A 16,981-nucleotide genomic window follows, 5' to 3' on the forward strand; every position below is an offset into this window, starting at 1 on the left:
GCCCAGAGCCAGAACTGCTTGTGAAGAGAGTGCTGGGGGTGAAGTGGGAGCACACTTAACAAAACATCTCACTCTTCTAATGGGCTGCATGCCTGGCTGGCTTTGCTCTGAGGCTCGGCTACTTGCGCTTGTCATATTTTGGTGAATGGAGTTCTTTGAAAATAAGACGCTACATAGCTATAAGGGACTAACAAAACCTGGAAGACAGGGCAGGAAATATATTTTGAAATGATGTATGAAGGAGAAATACGATTTGTTTCTGGAGCTGAGTTCTTGTCAGGGTACCTTATTCAATCAGTTGTCACTGTCTAAGAAATATAAGCAGCAGGCTCCAGACATTGTCATTTGAAGGTTTATCTGGATTTTAGATAGTCCCCTCGTCAGAAACACAGTCTATAAATGAAACAAACAAATAAATCTTCTCTGCTTTTATATTTATGCTGATGTACACAAAAGGGGTTGAAATAAGGAATAAACATCATGGCCGTGAAATTGGATCTTAAGGAACTGCTTTGGAGCTTGAAGAAGTTATTTTTTCGACTGTAACTCCCAGATTTCCCCATCAAAATGGCCATGACCATGCTGCTGAAGAATTATGGGTGGTGCAGTCCAGCAATTAATTTCCCCAAGGCCTACACTACATGCATGAGAGAACTTCACGCACCTCATACTGAAGCAAACAACTTTGCAGTCAGATTGAAAATACATTTTGGAAGGCATTGCATCTAGTCCTGTGTCTGAGAAGAGTACGATGTGCATAATCTTCACAGCATTTATTTATTTGTTTCTTTTGTGTTTGTTCATTTGTCCATATGTTCGTTCGTTCGTTCATTCATTTACAGTTTACAGTTTCAAGACCCTGAAGTGTTCCCAGAGGAAAAAATGCTTGCAACCAATTCAGACAGAAGTATTTGTACATTGTAATAACTAGAGGGAGGATTTCTAGGATATGTCATTTCCCCCCTCTAACCTATGTTTGAGTTTATGGGTGGGTTTGAACATGTTTATGAGTATTCTGGTGAGAAAGGCCAGAATACTTATAAACATGTTTAAAATTGCTTTTGGGTTCAAATGTAGGTTGCAAAGAAAATGTGAAATGTCATAGTAATACTCCTCCTAGTGATCACATTCTTTAATTTAGTCAATCTTTGTTTCAGAGCAAATGACATTATATATGTTAGCATTATTTTAGACACAAAATGACCTCCTGTCCTGAACTGAAGATAGTACATTACAATTTTTGTAGAGTTCCCATAATATTGAACTACATTCAAAGGTTGGCAGAAATGTACATTTCTCTTCCTGAATTTCATTATATTTTGCTATGATGCCATTCCTGCCAATTCCTATAATCACTCTCCTCTCCTCAAATTGTATGAAAAGTGATTATTAGAGTTCAGTTCAATTCATAGAAAAGGACTATTTGGCCATCTTTTGCCTTGCTGATTATACCTATGACCAAGAAATCAGTATAAAGATTTAATTCCTTTTTTTTCCCCTAGGGGGAATATTTCTCAGCATTCAAGCAAGCTTCACGGCGAGAAGATGATATTGCCATTGTGACCTGTGGGATGAGAGTCCTGTTTCATGATGGAACTGATCGCATACAGGACATTAAACTGAGCTATGGAGGAATGGCTCCGACCACTGTGCTAGCTATCAGGACATGTCAGGAGCTCATTGGAAGGTAGAGGACTGGTATTCTGACCCTGCAGAATGGGGACATTTCTTACAATGTTACCTGAAAAATGCAGTAGGTTCACAGGAAAAGTTCTGTAGAACACCTTGCTGACAGTGTTGCTTGTGTTGGGTTGCTTTTGTTGGGTGCGCTCATTTTGTGACAACGCTTTTTTCTAGCAATGTATTTGTGCTGGATATGAGGACTTGTGCCATATGGACGATGGGAAACATGAAATGAGTTGGGTTTTAACTTATGGCTTGTTTCTTGGCAGGGAGTGGAAGGAAAATCTGCTGCAGGAAGCCTGCCGTGCGCTAGCTGATGAGATGAATTTGTCCCCTTCAGCACCGGGTGGAATGGTGGATTTCCGACGAACTCTTGTGCTCAGCTTCTTCTTTAAGTTCTATCTCACTGTGCTTCAGAAGTTACACAAGGAACTCAATGGCAATGTGAGTGTATCCATGGCTGTGCTGAAGGTTTAGCAGCAACTCACCAAATATGCTGAAATTGTTGAATTCTAGAGGTTCTTTAGAACAAGAGTGAGCAATCCCATTTTGGGATTCATGTGTGTATGTGGGTAGGTGGAGCTTCTAGGAGTTGCTAAAAAGGATTTGATGGCTTCATGAGCCCTTGACCACACAGTTGCTACCCTGTGCTTTAAAAACTGGGACACGAGGAAAAAAATATTCTTTGGGGCAGGCACTTCTGAACTCTTGGCAGAAACAAAATGATTGCCAAATTAAAGAATGCTTGGGATAACCTGGAGTCAATGGGCACTGGGCATTTAGGGTAAATTGGGCATTGCCTCTCCTCTAACTCAGAGAACCCTCAAACAGCCCACTTGTAGACACAGATCATAGCGGAATAGAACTTTAAACAGAATTCTAACATGTAGCAGCTGATGGGGACTAAGGGGGAAAACATATACCCATCTAGCCCTTCTCCATCTAAAACTTCCCAGTGCTGAGTGGGTGGTTGCTTATCATCCTAAATCAGCAAAAGGAAGTAAGGGGCAAATAGGGGAAGGAAAAAGGGAATCATCCCTCTTCAAATAAATTGTGACAGAGAAATATGGAATGCATTAATCTTTTCAACCATTCAAAGTGGGGTGCATTGAGTCCTCAGGCACAGGCAGAAATGGAATAGTTGGCATGAAATATTGGGAAGGCTTTTAAAAATGAGACATTTAGGTAAATGAAAACATTTGCCTAGGCTCATTGAAACTAACATCAGGTTTCTAAAATGTATTTGCAGAATAATCTGGGTGATGTGGTACCTGAACGGTATGCAAGTGCCATTGATTTATTTCATAAGGACCCTGCTCATAACGTGCAGCTTTTCCAAGTAAGTAAATAGAATCAAATGACCAAGAGCCAAATATAATGTCTGGTAGCTGCCACCTACCTATGTGGTATCCTTGTTGCATTCTAGGAAATTAGCTATCCTCTTCCTCAGAGTTTATTTTGAACAAGAACTTATTTCCACTTGTACTGTTTCTTCACTTCTTCTGCAGTTATAAATAATTCTGTATTGAGTGGCTGAGATGTTGCTGCATACTGGTGATAACATCAGCAGTGACAGATTGCTGCTGATTGAAGACTTCCTTTGGCAATTTCAGAGTGCACACTACTTTGTCGCACTGTGTGTGGGCCATGTGCACCCTGAAATCACATTTAATCAATGATGATTTCCCTTTAATCAGTAGTGATTGATGGCATTATCAACATCAGCCTACAGGGCTGTGCAAGAAGATTTCAGCCAATGTAACTAAAAGCATGTTTACCTACTTATTTTAACACTGGACAGAAGCTATTTTTGTTGAATTCCATGAATGTCTTAACCTGTTCATGTTCTTGTTGCTACTCTGGATTTTTAGCATCTTGGAGAGAGAGACTTTGATAGGGGTTTTAGTGTTGATGTTTTGGGGCTTTTTGTCAGGAAGTGCCACCTGGACAATCCGTTGAAGATACTGTGGGACGACCCCTGATACATCTTTCAGCTGCCAAACAAGCAAGTGGAGAAGCAGTTTATTGTGATGACATACCTCACTTTGAGAATGAACTCTACTTAACACTAGTTACCAGCACAAAAGCCCATGCTAAGATCATGTAAGTATTGTTCCTATAGCAAAAATAATATTTTATCAAATACCCAAAGGCCCACCATTATGGTTGTGGGGGTTGCATCTTAGGTATCTCTTATACTGCAAGGATTTCCATTACATTCACCTTCTGACTCAGATGAATGTTCCAGAATAATAGGCAACCCACTTACATTTTAAATCTGCAGGCATGGAAGTATGCTTGGAAGTGTTCAGCTGTTCAGCAAGGGTAGGGAACTCTTTCAACAGGAGGACCAAATTCTGTTTCAGAGATGTTCTCTGTGACTCCATTTTAGTGTTGGGTCAGACCACAAGCAGAAGAATGAATCAAACACACCAGCATTTTTGGAAGTTAAAGCTCTTACTACTATGCTTCAGGAGAAGACTGTCATAATTTTAGATGGGGTGGGGAGAGACAAAGTTGGGGAATGGTCAAACAATAGTCTCATAAGAATGGGGATGTAGCCATCTGAGGAATCAAAGATGAATGGATTGGGAGGGCCAGAGTTTTTCCCAAGGTCTGTAGTTGCTATAGAGTCTGTCTAGCTATCACAGTACTTGTGTTTCACACATATGTATGAGCTATATGTAAGTTGTAAACAGCAGAGATGGACAATTCCTACAGGCCTGGAGGCCATTTTTCAGGTTGGTCAACTGCTCAGGGATCACACTTCTGAAGTGGAGTGGCCAGACTGGGAAAAAAATGTGGCCTAGTAGCCAGTGGCCAGATCTTGAAGAGTTCTTTCTTCAATACAGGCCAAACAAGTTATGTACAGTATGTGACTAGGTAACATTGAGTAACTCTTTTCTCTGCTACCCTTTCCCCTCAGTTCCATCGACAGCACAGAGGCCCAGAATGTGCCTGGCTTTCTGTGTTTTGTCTCTGCTAAGGACATTCCTGGGAGCAATATAACTGGGATTGCCAACGATGAGCTTATTTTTGCAGAGGACACTGTAAGTAGATTTACTTTATCATTTGCATAGCAATTCCCAAGAGGTTCAGATGTGTGGCTCAGTCTTGGCAGTGATAATTAATTTATCAAATATTAGCAAAGAGTGCCTAATAAAGTGAAAAACTTCAGTATTTTCTCACCAGTTCCTACTCTCAGAAGAAATTGGTGAGGGTTCTGCAGTAAATTTATGTATTTTAAAAACATACAAGAGTTTGTGATTACATAGGAGAAAGTGTGGGGTTGTCCCTTTTTTGCAGACCAGTTGTGGGGTTGCTGATGCCTCTGCTATGCAGCCTTTATCAATACATCAAGAACTAAGAAGTAGAATAAAAAGCAGGGTAGTTTAGGGACAGAAAATAAGATCAAGCACAAATTTGCACTTGGACTATTTGCAGTGATGCATTGCAAGTGATGATAGATCCTACGATTTTGGTTGTATTAAACCTTGTGTGGGATTAATTTATAGTTAGACTTCTGTGTAAGGTCTGCATAGAATTACAACTTAAGTGGCACCAATCCTTAGTTGTGTGTTTTGCAGAATGACATCTGTGAGCACATGCATGGGTAGCATTGAGCACTTTGTTCCTTGCAGCAGCATTTTAGTGTTAAACAGCAGCCTTTCTGCATAGAGATTCTTGCCCATTTTAACTGGAGGCAGGGTTCAAAGGTAATTCTTCCAAAATGAAATGTTATATTGTAGATAGCAAAGAAACAGTAATCCGAGATTCTCAGAGGTCGGTGAATAAACAAATATCTCTTGACTCCTAGGTCACGTGCGTGGGCCACATTATTGGTGGAGTATTGGCAGACACGCAAGAGCATTCTCGAAGAGCAGCTAGAGCAGTGAAAGTCACATATGAAGACCTTACTCCTATTGTCACCATTGAGGTAAGACGGCGTACAAATGTGACGCTTCTCAATTCAAGTCCCAAACTCCTGAATGATTTGAGGATGCATTTGAGGGCAGCTGTTCAAGGTTCCGGCACTGTTTTTAAACTCGTTAATTCAATCATTTTAATGCCAAAGTTTGTTTAATTATGTTTTAATAGCATAACTTCTCATTTTTTGTTTCTGTATCCTTAAATCCATTGTGCTGCTCTGAGTCACCATTTTGGGATAAAAATGGGATGTAAATCAACTAAGCAGATAACTAAAAGAAAAATACTACATAGCTAAATCCAGTAAAAAGTGTTGATATCGAGTCATAAATTGCAAATACAGTAGGTCCACTAAATTTGGCAAGTCAACTGTTCCATAAGTTCAATTTATTCCTACTCTGGATTTCAGCCAATCTCTCTCACTCTCATTATATACAATTTTCTGATTCTCTTAGCCTTATATATTTAAAAGCTGCATTCAATTGCATACAACCAATGCATAATCTGCAGGGGCCTTTTGATGTCTGCAAATTGGACTTCATGATGGAAGAGAAGCTTTCATGCATAATCTTTTGCCCATGGACTTGATCCCCAAGCATGAGGCCTTGGATACACAAATCCAAACAATGGCCAGAGTTGTTTAGCTTCAACAGCACAACTGCTTGTCCTTTTAAATAAAAACTTGATTATACATGTGGTGTGTTCATCCTAATGAATGGGAGATACTGCTAGATTTGATCAAATAGCAACTGGGCTCCTGAAGGCACAATGCTTGTGCAGAATAGGAAAGTGCATTATATCTGTAAAGATTCTCAGTCATCCAGGTGAGGTTATCTCCAAGTGAGGTTATTCTCCACACATAGCCATGGGTTGTTAACAATTGTTAACAGTGGTCTTTCTGGTGGGTGTGGTCCTGATCTCTCTGGGGACGGATGAAAGGGCAGCATTATAAATAGGAGACAGATAGGTTATTCCATCTGTGACACTAAATCACAGAGTAAGAAACATCCCCACCTCCACAGAAGCCAAGAAAAAGGAAAACAGATATCTGAAGACAGCCCTTAAGGCCTGTGGATATCCAAAATGGGCCTTTAATAAGGCAATGTCCCAATCCAGCAGGACAATGGAACTGTCTGAGACCCAGAACTGATGGAAGAACCTGGTCATTCTTTACATGGCAGGTGTGTCGGAAAAGCTCAAAAAGATTTTTGGTAACCACCACATGCCCATGCACTTAAAAACCACTAAGGCAGAGACTTGTCCACTCAAAAGACCGGACAGCAAAATGCAACAGGAGCAATATAGTATATGTGGTCCAATGGAATGAGGAGTGTTCGGAGCTCTACATTGGAGAAACCAAACAGTCACTAAACAGGAGAATTGCCCAGCACAGGAAGGGCAATGTCTCGGGACCACAATCAGCAGTGTTCCTTTATTTGAAGGACAGAAGACGCTCGTTTGATGAGCAAGATGTACACATTGTGGACCAAGAAGATAGGTGGTTTGAGAGAGATGTCAGGAAGGCAGTACATGTGTATATAGAATATAATTAATCAGTTAAATTACTCAACAGGGGTGGAGGTCTTAGATACAATCGGTCTCCTATTTATCATGATACCCTTTCATCTGTCCCCAGACAGATTAGGACCATACTCACCAGAAAGACTACTGTTAACGACCATTAATGACCCATGACAATGGGTAGTGAAGGACTGCAGAAGTGGGATTTTCATCCCCCCCATTCCTTTGGCCATCTAAGGAGTCTATTCAGAACAAGGGGGTAAAACCAATGTGGAGGATATATCGGGGGGGGGGGTCTCCTACCAACTCTCTTCAGATTGAAGAAGCTACTTGGATGAGTAGTGAAATGTTTCAACTTAATAAGTAATAAGTCCAGTTGCCCTAACTCAACTTTCAGGAAATTGCACTATGTGCAGCATTAAAAAAACAAAACAAAACAAAACAAAAACAACCCAGCATTTATAGCACGAGAAATCTGCTTTCCCTGAATTTCACCTGTTCATCCTAGATTCAAAATAGGCCAGATTATGTTTATTGATCCAACCTCAGTTAAATTACAGAAATCTGTATCAGAGAGAAAAAGTAGCTTTTGCAAGATAGTCTGTCTATGATCTTTGAATAATTTTCACAGGAAGCAATTGAGAAACAGTCATTTTTTAAACTGGTAAGGAAGATCGAGAAAGGAAATGTCCAGAAAGGATTTGAAGAGGCTGATCATATTGTAGATGGTAAGCATTCACGTCTGTTTTCCTTATAAGACAATGTGCATTTTATCCAGTCATTGCATGAAGGATATTGTTGCTGTGAACTTTGAAATTCCCTCACTGAAAAGAAATTAGCAATGGGCAAGACCTCTGAAATATTGAAAATCATTTCATGATCCTAACAGTGTATTTAGAGGTTAGCAACATGACAGGATGCTGCCCTTGTTGGCAGTCTGATGGGGAATACGGTTCCCCAGAAGCTGCAATTCATTCAACAGCCTTTGCAGCCTCCAGACCCATTAAACAAACCAAGGTCCACCATGTCCAGTATTACAGATGGTATTTGTTTCTGCACATGCTTTTATGTGGTACCGTCCACTTCTTCAGACACATGCAGTGCAGTATTAGGCATATACAAGTATAGTAGAAGGGTAGAGATACAACAAAATTAGATGGAGAAGGTGGCAATTGTATTATAAACACTGGACATTATTGGCATAAGCATCCTGTGATAAGGGTAAGTTGGAGGAGTCAACTGTGCTGTTCTGCAGCATCATCATGAACAACTTGTCTTGCACATTACAGGCTGGCACATTGCCAGGAAAGAGTTGATATCATGCTATATGTAATAAGTTATGTCAGTAATGTTGATGGTAAAAAAAAAAATACAGGTATTGGACAATCATGTAGTCGAGAGGTCTTTAGCCTAGAAGCCAGGAAACAGTTCTTTGTTCCTTTGTTCTGGTTGTGGAGATGAGTGGACCTTGGAGGCGAGTGGGCCCTTGCTGGAACAGTGGTGGCAGGCAAAGAACCAAGTAAACCAAGAAACCAAGTAAATGGTCACTTCTGGACCATTTAGAACAGTGGTTTCCAATCTCAGGCCCTCAGATATTCTTGAACTAAAACTCCCATAAACCATCACCACTAGCTGTGCTGGCAAAGATATTCGTAGTCCAAAAACATCTGGGGGCTCAGGGTTGGGTACTAGTAGTCTGGAGAGATGCATGAGATGCTGTTTCATTTTGTTGCTGTGTTAGTTATACTCAAAAACACTTCAAAAACTTTTACACATTTTGCCAATAAGACCAACAGTTTACAGATCCTTGTGCAGTAGTTTATGGCCCCTGGAATATTAAAATGACAAGAAAGAGTTCTATTGTGCTGAAATCCTTGTTTGGTTTGGAATGGCATTTTGTAGACTTATGAGCGATGCACAAAAAGCTGAGTCTATGAACATATGTCGAGTACTAAGAAGTCAATAGCTTGATTTGAGCCATTTTAAAGCTGAATGGCGTCAAGTGGAGGGGGTGGGTAGAAAATGGGTAGTGGTGGAAGAGCTGATGATTTTCATGTGAAGAAGGTAAGGATACCAGGGACAAGTGTGAATACTAAAAGGTTGCCTCTGAGCATGGCAGGAAGGTGGCATGGATCAGAGTGGTGGTACAAGGTTTCATGTCTGGGCACTCAGATTCATAGCACTCAGGAAGGGAATTTCAGGATTTGGAAGGCTTGCATCCTGTTGGGCTCATGTTGCTTCAACCCCATACCTTGGACAGAGCCTCCCACTATCCATAAAAACAATCCATTGAGCTCAGGATGTTATGTGATTTGAAGGGCCCACCTTGACCAGTGTTTCTCAACCCCAGGGGAGATCTATATTGGCGGACAAGAGCATTTTTATCTGGAGACTCACTGCACAATTGCTGTGCCCAAAGAAGACGGAGAAATGGAGCTCTTTGTATCTACCCAGAATTTAACAAAAACCCAGGTGAGCCAATCTCTTGTGAGAGTTTTGATCGGAGGATGTGATGCTGCACATTTATATAAATAAAAATACGTTAAGTTATAATTAATGTTTAACCTTATACGTATGGTTACATGTCTCTGCTTGTGATGTATATATTTCTGTATTTGTTTGTTGTTCCATTTATAGCCTGTTCCTTTTCAGTGAGCTCAAGGAAACATCTATCATTCTCCTTTCCAATATATATCCTCACAATGCTGTCAGATGAGTCAAGTTGAGGGAACTTTTTGGCCTAAGGTTATCCAATGAGTTTTCATGCCTTAGGACAGGAGTAGTAAAGTGTGACCAAGGATGTGTGTGACCTTTCCATGTTCCTTTTATGTTTTTGGATGTCTTCAGCCTGTTCTTGGCAAAAAAGTAAATTGTTGCTTCTGGAAGGTTCCAGAGGTGATGACTGACTTTTTAAATAGGTTGAAGTCATTCCCCTCCCCACAGACTAAGCTGCAGGAAGCCAGATTTAGGCTGTATGTCAGGAAAACTGTTATAGCAGTACAACAATGGAGCCAATTATCTCAGGAGGTGGTGAGCACTCCAACACTGGAGACATTCAAGAGAAAATAGGACAACCATCTATCAGATCTGCTTTGATATGGATTCCTGGCCTGAGCAGGCAGTTGCAAGTGATGGCCTTATAGGCCCCTTCCAACTCAATTATTCAATTATCAGTGATTCTATGATATCAATTATCCTACACTAGATGTGACTACTTTTGTGTGTTTGCATGTGAGTATGTGATTTTGTGAAAGACTATTGTGGGAGGTCTTTGGGGGGGAAAAAGAATAACTCCTGGATGTATTGAAATTGCTCACCTTGGGCTCATTCCAATTTAAACCATGATTTCTCAAGTGCCAGCCATTTTACATATTTCTGTTCAGAAGAAGGACACTCTCCTTGTTCTCAAAGACTCTATTGTTGTCTCTAGACTGAGGTATCCTTTTCTCTCTCTTAGGACTTTGTTGCCAGTGCCTTGGGGGTCCCATCAAATCGGATTCTGGTTCGAGTGAAGAGAATGGGAGGAGGTTTTGGAGGAAAAGAGACAAGAAGCACTATTGTATCTACAGCAGTAGCAGTGGCTGCAGTTAAGTAAGTTGTAAATGAAGGGGCTTCTGTTTGGCCATCCTAGAACACTGTGTTGAGACAACCACCATCTGCTTGAGAAATCCAAGTGAAGGACTGGAATTCATATTTAGATCTTCTCTATGCACTTTAAGAAGATGGTTCTCCTCTCCCTAAAGTTGAAATTCTGCTGAGAATTTGAGATGATGGTGGTTTTCTGCATTGTGGAAGAGACCATGTTTCTGCCTTCCTTTCCCCACCATGTACATAAGCTCCTAAATTATTCCATAGTGAACAAGGGGATTTTCTTCCTTATCTAAGATATTAAAGGTATTCAGAGAAGATTCACTGATGTTCAGGCTGCACTCTTATTCTTGGCCTTCAAAGGACTGGTCGCCCGGTACGATGCATGCTGGATCGAGATGAAGATATGCTGATTTCTGGGGGAAGACATCCTTTTTTGGGACAGTACAAGGTAATAGAAGAGACTTTTTAGAACTATATCCTCCCAACAAAAGACAAGTTAACAAATGGAGGGGGAACGGTTTGTACAAAAAAACACAACATTCTGGAAGGTTCGTTCAGCACAGTAGTGCAGTAGTGCTTGAATTATTGTCTTTTTCAGTGAATCTTGTCTTCTTGTATGTGTCCAAAGTACAAGAGCCTCAGTTTAGTCATGTTTAGCAGTCACCTATTTGTCTTTGTGGTGGTAAAATTCTCCTCCAACACTGTGTTTCAAATGAATCTCTTTTTTTGCCAGCTTTCTTCACTTTCCAGTTTTCACATCCAAACAGAGTAATTGGGAACCGAGAGATAATTTGTGCACTTAGTATTCCAAAAGCTTGACTGCTATTTCCTTTATAGTTGGGTCCTATATGTGTTTACTCCAATAATTTTTTAGCAAGGAATCCTATAAACATAAATCCATGGATGCCCAGTGGGCAACACTAGCTGGGGCCACACTTCTTTAAAATTCAAGAACCAAATTCAGTTTTAGAGATGTTCTCAGGGACTGCATTTCAGTGGTGACTGGGAACAAAGACTAAAGTGTGGCACCAAAAATACTGGTATATTTTAAACTAAAGCTCTTACTATCAGCTTGTAGACTTTAAGAGAGCCTTTTGCAATTGGTAGAAAAAAATTACAAAAGCTGGGAAATGATTAAACAAGCTGAGGAACCACCAAAACATCATGAGGAATGGGGTGTGCTTTGGGCAACCCCAAGGTGTCAGATTGGGACCCGAGGAGGGATAGATTTGGCTCTGGGGTTAAGATGTTCCTTATCCTTATTATATAATGTTGCAGCTTACATTAAAAGTTAGTCCATCCTTTCCTGTTATAAGGATGGTATGCAGTAGTGTGAAAATGTTGAAAGGAGGAATGTGTGCTTGGTAAAATGATGCACATTACCACCCTGCCTAGCTCTCCACCTTTAATTTCTTTATTTCAGCTATTTATAAACTGCTTGACTTAGTGGTAAAAACTGTAAGTGGTTTACAACAAAGAATAACTCATAAACCCACAACACCCAAACTCACAAACAAGCAAACATACATGATGGTTGTTGTAGTTTTTCTGGGCACAGAGTTCTGACTCCAGTCCTCTGAAGATGCCGGCCACAGAGACTGGCAAAACATTAGGAAGAAAAACCTTCAGAACACGGCCAAACAGCCTGGAAAACCCACAACAACCATCAGATCCCAGCTGTGAAACCTTTTGAGAAAACATACATGATATTGAAACCAAAATCATGGCAGTAACAGGGAATACATAACTATATTGAATTAAATGAGGATTCCCCCCACCACCTTATGGAGAAAATTTATATGCGTTGTCTCCAATGCATTTTTGTTATCACCTGGCAGGACAAAGTTTCAAATAGAGTAGTCCTGGAATGAGCTGGAATTTTTAGCATGTATACATTACTGAAATAGCGACGTCTATGTTGGCTTGGGCATGTCGTGAGAATTGCTCAGTCAAATTCCAAAAGATCTCCTGTATGGAGAATTAATGCAGGGAAAGAGACCACAGCTGCGATACAAGGATATCTGCAAGTGGGATCTGAAGGACTTAGGAATGGACCTCAACAGATGGGAAACCTTGACATCTGAGCGTTAAGCCTGGAGGCAGGTGGTGCATTATGGCCTCTCCCAATTTGAAGAGACACTTCTTCAGCAGGCCGAGGCAAAGAGACAATCCTGAAACCAGCAAAATCAGGGGACAGATTGTATTTGTGTTCAGTGTTGTATTTGTGTTCAGTGTGGAAGGGATTGTTATTCTTGAATTGGCCTTTTCAGCCACACTAGATGATGTTCCAAGACTTCTATTCAGAGCATGTTATCATAGTCTCTTGAGACTGAAGAATGCCTAATCTAAATCTAAGAATGCAAATATAGTAAGATTTAAGGTATATATTTCTTCTGCTCAGTAGCAGTACTTCATTGTGATTCAGTGGCACTGTAAGATATTGGTTTAATATGTATTTGCTTTTATAAAGCACCATGCTATTGATGATAACATGTGATCTGTGGTGATACGTAGGGTGGGACGTACCTATTTTATTTTATTTATTTATTTAATATATATTTTTCCCAGCCTTTCTCCTTAAAAAGGATGCCTACTTGGACTTTATGGAGAATAAAAACACATGGAGTCATAGATGGGCTTTCTAACTACCAGGCTTTTTCCTGTGCTGCTGTGTGTCTCCTCATGTAGCTTTCATCAAGGAGGACAAAAAGAAAAGCTGTTTGCATGGGTTTGAGGATAAACATGATCTTGGCTTCTTATAGGACTGTTTTATCTCAGTGCACACATGGGAAATTGTTTGGGGGTGGGGAATAGTTATGTAGAAATGCATTTCAGATGGAAGACATCTAGACTAGCCACAAGCATTCTTTATGTACAGGACATTTTGAAAGTGTGTTCTAGCAAACAGTCTTCACTATTTGTTTTTTCCAATGGATCTTAAAAAGACACAATTCTTGTGAGGAAGGATGAAAGTTCAGTGATAAAGCATTCACTTTGCACATAGCGATATCTTGAGGCTTCTCCAAACAGTACAGGGGGAAAGTCCTCTGTAACACAGATAGCATTAGAAAGTGGTCCCTCTCTATTACCTCACCATCTAAGCCATTTGGTTCTGCTTGGGGGGATAATGGCCATTGTAGTCCAGCACAGGTGAGAGAAAACTTGCTGAGGATAAAATTATTACATAGCTATTACCATCTTGTTGGCAGGTCTTATTTCTGTCATCCAGAAAATTCAGTGTACAGAAAATCAAAACATCTGGAACTGGAAAGGTTGAAATTTCTGAACTTAATCACATCTCCCTTATCTCTCCTAGGTTGGCTTCAAGAAGAATGGAAAGATTACTAGTCTAGAAGTGTCATATTACAGCAATGGAGGGAATTCAGCTGATCTGTCTCACGGAGTAAGTTAAGCAAACATTCCAGTCGGTTTCCTTAATGTGCAGGTGTAAGAACAGGCAAGATGTTGAACTGCATAGATAAAATGGAAAGACATGAAACGAGAACAAATTACACCAAATTCTGGTGTAAAAAGATTCTCATACATACCAGCAATTTCATCAGTATTTCTTTTTCTTCCTTTTCCCTTTTTTTTGGTGTGGATTGTCTGTTGCATGATTTATTGGACAAAAACTGTGTTATCAGTCATGCAATAGGAACCTCACCAAAGGAGGACTGACTTGCACAATTATCATTCTATACATGTTTTTCACCAGCAAGATCCTGGCCATAGAAATGTGAAGGACTTGAAGCTGAAGGATGGTTGATGAAACTCCAGGATCATTTGGCTCCCAAATATTAGTAACATGAACGAACAACTGAAGTTCATGGAAATCCAAAAATCCACATTAGGCTAAACAATAGGCTATTTAAGCATAAGAATGCCCAATAAATGCAGATAGATGATATAAGGACTTCGTTGTGAGCATTTTACCTTCTTAAAAATTACATATGCACACATCTTGCACCATGTTTTCATAACTGTGAGGGAAGACTCAAGAAGCTTCATACTGAGGTATAATTCCTGTCCTGAAATGTGAGGGTAGTTTTTCCTACCTCTTCCCAGTAGGCATTTGATGGCTAAAATCTTGTTGCACAGTTAGGCAAATGGTGCAACTTTTAGATGTGAATTGCTATAAGTTAAGAAATCTCCATAGATGTACTGTTGCATACTGAGTTGCACAACTTGGCATGAAGAGATAATGTCTATGTTATTTCTTAATTTACAGCAATTTGTAATGGTGTTTATGTAACTGCACAGCAGGAGTTCAGCTGAAGTGGCATGCTGTGATACCATTTCATTGTTTCTAAGCAATTTGTTTGTGTATATAAAATATTATTGTCTTGGGTGTACAAGTGGGGACTGTTTCATTGTTTGATATAAAATTTCAACAATGTGTTAACCTGCTGTTTCAGTGAAGCAGTCAAACAAAATGAGTGTCAGGAACTCATATTTACTGTCATTACTAATATATAAGTGTAAATATATATATTTTTATGATTGGTATCTGAATGCAAAATGGGCCAATTATTGATTTGTACTGCAACTCATGATTGTAAGATCAGGAAAAGTAACCTCTGCAGACAATTATGGGAGGAGATGTTTGATTTGTGCTGTGCTTGTTGGTCGCTTAGGTCATGGACAGAGCTATCCTTCACATGGACAATTCATACAACATTCCAAACATCAGAGGCATAGGGAAAGTCTGCAGAACCAACCTGTCCTCCAACACAGCATTCCGTGGGTTTGGGGGTCCCCAGGGGATGATGGTTACAGAGTGCTGGATGAGTGATGTTGCCTCAACATGTGGGCTTCCTGCAGAAGAGGTAGGTCATCACTGAGATGTGATTTCATAAACCCTGCTATTTCTGTTAAAAATGTGTCCTCCAGTCAACAACTGATTTTTATAAAAGCAACATAAGTAATCTTTTGCAGAAGTTTGGAAACTCAGTCCATACAGAGCTCTCAGGGCCTCCAGTCAAAAACTTTTCCCAAACCCAGGTTTTGACTGGGCAAGTACTTAGAAAGCAGTATATTTTGTACTTGTTTCCTTTGAAAAACATGATCTCAGCATGATACTTGGTGTCAAGAGTATTTAGAATACGGTAGTATGCTCTTAAAATAGTTTGGTTAACCCACCAGAGAGACATTTGAAGTGTTAATGAAAGCTGTTCTTCTGCCCTTTACTTTGAGAAGGTGAGAAAGCTCAATCTCTATAATGAAGGAGATCGGACTCATTTCAATCAAAAGCTAGAAGGAGTCACCTTGCAAAGATGCTGGGATGAGTGCCTGAAAACCTCAGACTATCACTCCCGAAGGAAACTCATTGATGAGTTCAACAGGTTTGTTTTGCTTGCTTGCTTGTTTGCTTACTCATTTATTTATTTATTTATTTATTTATTTATTTATTTATTTATTTATTTATTTATTTATTTATTCATTCATTCATTCATTCATTCATTCATTCATTCATTCATTCATTACCTTGCCTTTCTCCTTAAAAAGGACCCAGGGTGGCTTACATCAGTAAAAGACAATATTTAAAGGTAAAAACAATGAGCATACAAAGGTGGCTTACAACAGCATTAAAGATATCAAGAAAAACAATAAAACAAGGAAGGCATCACACATCTGTGCCTGAGCCAGCTAACGGATACAAGGAATTGCCATCCATAACTTTCCCAAGATCTGGTCTGGTTCAGGGGAATTTCAATTGAGAAGGGATGTGATGTTGACCCTGTTCTATTATCCCAGGCAGAACCGATGGAAGAAGAGAGGCATGGACATTATTCCAACCAAATTTGGAATCAGCTTCACAGTTCCCTTCCTCAACCAGGTATGCATGCCCTCTTAATTATTTATTGTTTAGTCAGTTTGACTTCATCTTCATAGGGAATGCTGAGGTCAACTAGTGGCAATTCACCACAGCAATTTATGCCATTGCACTTGTGTCAGGGTAAAAAAACAGCAGAATTTTAACCAAAGAGTTATTGGTATGATATGCAACAATTTCCTAGTTACTTTCTAAAGTTACTTTTAAATGGTATTTAAGATCCATGTTGCTAGGAATTCTTCAACATTTCTGGAATGTTTCTGTCATTTACTATTTATGTCATTTTCTTATCCTAAGCTTTAATACCACCACCCCAATCCCTGGTAATGAAAAGTAATAAACAACACAAGCTACTTTAGAATATGACTACTTAAATACTATAATGGGAACAAAATACTTTTAAGAAGTAACTTTCCAAGCTCTTGT

General features: G+C 39.8%; 1 protein-coding gene and 1 long non-coding RNA gene across 10 annotated transcripts in view; one reads left to right on the plus strand and one right to left on the minus strand.

Annotated features, from left to right (window-relative positions):
• Positions 1 to 16,981, minus strand: part of LOC144585810 (uncharacterized) — a 256,170-nt gene that overhangs the window by 87,474 nt on the left and 151,715 nt on the right. The gene's annotated exons all lie outside the window — the stretch shown is intronic.
• XDH (xanthine dehydrogenase) overlaps positions 1 to 16,981 on the plus strand; it is an 83,379-nt gene that overhangs the window by 45,001 nt on the left and 21,397 nt on the right. For all 9 annotated transcript variants that reach the window (XR_013540373.1, XM_072991104.2, XM_078383011.1 and 6 more), the window contains 14 exons: positions 1,503 to 1,687; positions 1,953 to 2,127; positions 2,933 to 3,022; positions 3,617 to 3,786; positions 4,610 to 4,733; positions 5,501 to 5,620; positions 7,763 to 7,859; positions 9,482 to 9,603; positions 10,589 to 10,722; positions 11,083 to 11,170; positions 14,039 to 14,125; positions 15,357 to 15,548; positions 15,919 to 16,064; positions 16,477 to 16,558. Coding sequence is in view for 8 of the 9 variants with exons in the window: in XM_072991104.2 (XP_072847205.2) it covers positions 1,503 to 1,687; positions 1,953 to 2,127; positions 2,933 to 3,022; positions 3,617 to 3,786; positions 4,610 to 4,733; positions 5,501 to 5,620; positions 7,763 to 7,859; positions 9,482 to 9,603; positions 10,589 to 10,722; positions 11,083 to 11,170; positions 14,039 to 14,125; positions 15,357 to 15,548; positions 15,919 to 16,064; positions 16,477 to 16,558 (1,812 nt within the window). In the remaining variant the exon portion in view is untranslated. The remainder of the gene's footprint in view (positions 1 to 1,502; positions 1,688 to 1,952; positions 2,128 to 2,932; positions 3,023 to 3,616; positions 3,787 to 4,609; positions 4,734 to 5,500; positions 5,621 to 7,762; positions 7,860 to 9,481; positions 9,604 to 10,588; positions 10,723 to 11,082; positions 11,171 to 14,038; positions 14,126 to 15,356; positions 15,549 to 15,918; positions 16,065 to 16,476; positions 16,559 to 16,981) is intronic.

Source organism: Pogona vitticeps, chromosome 1, assembly GCF_051106095.1.
Source record: "Pogona vitticeps strain Pit_001003342236 chromosome 1, PviZW2.1, whole genome shotgun sequence".
NCBI classification, from domain to species: domain Eukaryota; kingdom Metazoa; phylum Chordata; class Lepidosauria; order Squamata; family Agamidae; genus Pogona; species Pogona vitticeps.